Source organism: Salvelinus namaycush, chromosome 41 (genome assembly GCF_016432855.1).
Source record: "Salvelinus namaycush isolate Seneca chromosome 41, SaNama_1.0, whole genome shotgun sequence".
In the NCBI taxonomy this organism is placed as follows: Eukaryota; Metazoa; Chordata; class Actinopteri; order Salmoniformes; family Salmonidae; genus Salvelinus; species Salvelinus namaycush.
In genome coordinates, this window is record NC_052347.1 from 19,086,283 (window position 1) to 19,091,252 (window position 4,970).

At 39.6% G+C, this 4,970-nt stretch overlaps 1 gene segment (V, D, J or C); it reads right to left on the reverse strand.

Annotated features, from left to right (window-relative positions):
• Nucleotides 1–1,120: 1,120 nt before the first annotated feature.
• LOC120034133 lies at nucleotides 1,121–1,637 on the reverse strand. The segment is given in 2 exon segments: nucleotides 1,121–1,425; nucleotides 1,539–1,637. Coding segments are annotated over 2 exon segments (348 nt in total).
• Nucleotides 1,638–4,970: the final 3,333 nt, after the last annotated feature.

Sequence of the window (4,970 nt, forward strand, 5' to 3'; positions counted from 1 at the left end):
ATGTCTATGCTCATCATTTAATATCATATCAAACTTGCATAAACTAGTAACTATATAAACTAAATTCATCATTCCATGAGTGTATTTGGCTTTATTTTATTAAGAAGGTTAATATCGCCCCCTCCTGGTAGATACATAAAACTCCTACTGTTTAATGGGTGGGTGCTGGTTTGTATCACTGTGGAGGCGAGCACAATAATACACAGCTGTGTCCTCAGTCTGCAGACTCTGTCCTTTTAAAAACAATGTGTTGCTGGAAGTGGCACCAGTGATGCTGAACTTGTTTTTAAGTTCATATTTAAAAGTTATGCTTCATTATTGATACAGTACATCCAATCCACTCCCGTGTTTTCCCTACAGGCTGTCAAATCCAATTTGTACTGGAGCTAGTAACAGCGTATGAAACCTTACATGAGATGGTCAGTAGTTGACTTGGCTGGTCAGTAATAGAGGCTGGCTACAGCAATAGAGATGGAGGAAACATGGTTAGTGTTGAAGGTGAACTGGTGGGTTTTGCTCTTCTCTACTCTCCAGGACTCAGAGGGACATACTAATAGATAGTTGTTTTATAGGGAGAGGTAGAGGAGGTGAAAGGAAGAGAGGGGATAGGTGAAATTAGCATTGGACCAGAGGTTTGGTTTTCATTGATGGAGGGGAAAGGGGAGAGGGGTTATACTGTAGAGGCCGGCATACTGAAGCTCTTATCATGTTATCTCAATTAGAGGGTCCACAGATTGTAACTTGTGAGGTTGGAACTTGTGATTATATATTATATTATGGAGAAGATTGGAGCTATACTGTATATTGAGCATAGATATTATCTCTAATACCCTTTCAAAGATAACCATGTAGTATAAACTAAATTAATCATTCCATGGATGGGATTTTACTTGTTAAGAAGTGTAATATCTGTGTTGTTATTTGTGTCACACTGCTTTGCTTTATCTTGGCCAAGTCGCAGTTGTAAATGAGAACTGTTCTCAACTGGCCTACCTGGTTAAATAAAGGTGAAATAAATAAATACATGTTTTTTTAAATATCACACCTCTTAATTGATACATGTAACTCCAACTGTTTAAGGAATGAGTGAGTTTTTGTACATGTTTGGCCCTGGTTTGTATCACTGTGAGTCTCGGGAACAATAATACACAGCTGTGTCTTCAGTCTGAAGGTTCTGCCCTGTTAGAGTCACTATCTTGTTAGAGGAGTCTAAAGTGAGGCTGAACTTGTTTTTCAGTGAATCCTTGTAGATTGTGTTTCCAGTATATATTTGCCCAATCCACTCCAGTGTTTTCCCTGCAGGCTGTCGGATCCAAGCTGTCCAATAGCTAGTAACAGAATATGAGACCTTACAGGAGATGGTCAGTGATTGACCTGGCTGGACAGTCATAGAGGCTGGCTGAGTGAGTTCTTCACAGTGAACACCTGTGGGAAGAGAAGTAAGGAAGAGATAATTACAAGCTCCAAATAGTGTCAAATCATATCAGTCTAATTACGTTTTCATTAATGTATTATTTCCCCCAGATTCAAAGACTCACAGGATGCAGCTGCCAGCAGCAGCATCAGAGTTTCAGAGAACATGGTTTGTGTTGAAGCTGAACTGGTTGGAGATGCACTTCTCTACTCCAGGATTTAGAGGGACGTACCATGGGTCACACAATGAGAGACTGCTTATATAATGGAGAGAGTGAGAGGAGTCTAGCGACAAGTGATATTTGCATAAGATAGTGAAACAGGGAGAAAGTAACTGCCAATGTTAGTGAAAAATGGTGGGGGTTAGAAAAGGCCTCAATTATGTGACACACATGACATGGATAGTTTATTGCATTGTTGGTAATCCTAATATGTTGAAAAAATGTATTAAAATTATGATCATTGTTAAAATGTATTTCCATGGTTGTGCTTGTGAACATTGTCATTAAACAACAATCTGAGGGTATTTATGCTGCTTGTGCTGAATGGAGAAGTATTTTTTGAACAGCTCTCTCACCACTCTCTCTGAATATGTATACCGGGCACAGTAATACACTGCTGTGTCCTCACTCTTCAGGCTGTTCATCTGTAGGTACAGCTTACTGCTGGAGTCATCTCTGGAGATGGTAAATCTACCCTGGACTGACTGGGAATAGAATGGACTCGATGGACTGACTGGGAATAGAATGGACTCGAACCACCAGTGTGTATAAAGGCAACAAAGTCCAAATTCCATCCAAGCCGCATGGTATCTACTGAATGTGAACCCAGAATATGTACAGGTCAGTTTGTGGGATTCTCCAGGCTTTTTAACCACTGGTCCAGACTCAGTTAGTGTCTGACCCTGAAAACCTGTGGAAATAGAAAGTAGAGATCATGTTGAATTAAATAAAACCTGATTGACTTATTACTTTGATGAACATTGTTATTATCCTCACCTGTTAGATAGTGTCATGACGTCGGCCTGTGGGTAAGGTTTATGACCCCCCCAATAAATACCTTTCTCCCTTCCCTCTCTCTTGACTCTACAGAGGGACTCTTGAATAGCCTTTGTTAAACATAGAGAGTCTGGGAACATCAAACAAGTGTAGGGAAAGGAACCATATTTCGGTACTAGAACCAGTTGAAAATATGCGTTGGTACTTAATGAATATGATGTCAGTTCGGTTGTCATCTGAGACATTATGACGGATGACAGGATGACCTAAACTGTATCTGGGAAAGTCTACACATTATAGTTATCAGATTCACATGGAATTGTTGTGCAATTCAAATGTTTAAATTTAAAATTATTTGTGAAAAGATGAAATGTAATTTTAGCTTCCAAATGAGAGATTTGGGTTTTCATAAGGTTAGGGCTTTGCTCAATCAGTGGCCCGCCCCTGTGAAGAGACATGGGTTATAAACTATGAAACACACCCTTCTCCCTCCACTATATAAGCCCTTGACGAAAATGTAACCTCCTGTTCCAAGGACGATAGGACGACGGTCCATGCGTTGAAAAGGACTAACATGTCAACTACAGAACTAAGCCAACCTCAGTGTGAGCTTTGGTTGTGAATGGTATAAACTTTGAACTCTTACTCACTAAAGAAGTGAAACATCCTAGCCGTTGAGATAGCAACAGCAGCTGTAAACGTGGGCTAGGAAAGGACGGACATAGTATCCCTTCTACCACACAACGACGACACTACAACGTATCACGTTCACCACCAGAGACACTCTTCAAAGGACAAAGGACTCTGTCGGGAAACACGGCCTTCCATCTACCACCAACCTACCGAAGCGCAGCTCAGAGTAAATATTTATTGTATTTTCCTTTTCCAAATGGGCGGTAATTTAGAATGCATAAGATTCTGTATTTACGATAGAGTAGCTGCCTACGGCCCGATAGAGACAAGGCTTCTCCCTTTGTTCCTCAAGTCTTCCCGCTCTTTCACTCAAACCCAACCCCCGTTCTTTGTGTAACCAGCTGTCATATCTGTTCCGTCCACTAGGGACGTTTTCCTTTATGACATAATTTGTAATCAATGTATGATTCATTCTGTGTATATGTAATTCTGTGTGATTAGTTAGGTATTTAGTAAATACATAATTAAACCCAAATTTGTATTACTGATTCAACTTGTTAGCCAGGGTTCGTGAAGATAACCAAGAATTTACAACTTTCAGATGAGACTGAAATAAGGTGACGATTAATATTGACTGCTATTGATGTAAAATATTACTAGGTCTTTAAGAGTTTATTCGGAAGATAACAGCTCTATAATTATTATTTTGTGGTGCCCAGACTTTCTAGTTAATTACATTTACATGATTAGCTCAATCAGGTAATACTAATTACAGAGAAAGGATTTTATAGAATAGCATGTCGTATCACTTAATCCGGCATAGCCAAAGACACGACAATAGACTGTCAGTAAGAATACTCCTGTGGTAGGAAACATGGTGATCTGTTAAGTCCTCTAAAGGTAGTTGAGACAGTCATCTGCAGAAACAGCCTCCAACATAGACATTAATCAAGATGGAGGACTGGGGAGATTTGCATGAGCTTCTCTTCACTGGAAGGACCAATCACAAGAGGCTTTGATATATCCCTACATTGTAACGATTCTTGTCTGGTGAAGGAGAAGAGGACCAAAATGCAGCGTCGTAAGTGTTCGTCATATTTTAATTGAAAACTGAACACTACACAAAATAACAACGAGGAGAAAACGAAACAGTTCTGCAAGGTGAACAGACACTACACAGAAAATATACACCCACAACCAAAATGGGGAAAACAGGCTACCTAAGTATGATTCTCAATCAGAGACAACGATCGACAGCTGCCTCTGATTGAGAACCATGCCAGGCCAAACACAGAAATATAACAACATAGAAAAAGGAACATAGACTACCCACCCCAACTCACGCCCTGACCAACCTAACACAAAGACATAAAAAAGGAACTAAGGTCAGAACGTGACATACATTTTACTTGGAATGAGGTCATCTTGAGATGCTCTGTTATGGAATAAAACAACATTGACCCAGGAACAACTTAAATTGACTTATTACATATGACATTTGAGTATTTCTACAACCTGTTCCTGTGTCATCAAAGTATTTCAGAATGAGACCATCTGAATCCCTCAATATTAATTTTGGTGAATAACAATTTTATTAAGCTATATAATAGAGACGGTATTCTGTTATATCTGTATGTGATTTTATCCTTCGATATGTAATGATAGATAGGTAGGGCATGTTTCAGGTTGTGGATTCTCAATTTATGTTTTGAGGTAGGAGTTTTAGCACGTTAGCACGTAGGGTGCACCAATTCATGTCACCTTGTTAGTCAGTATGTGTTATACCTGTGCTGGTTTCCATCTCATTAGTGGGAAGGTGTTTCACCTGTGCTGGCCCAGGTGATATTTAAGAGTGGCTGGCCCAGTGCTCCAGTTGTCTTGAGAGATGTGGATCTTATCTTTAATTTTGGTATGGGTTTTCTTTTG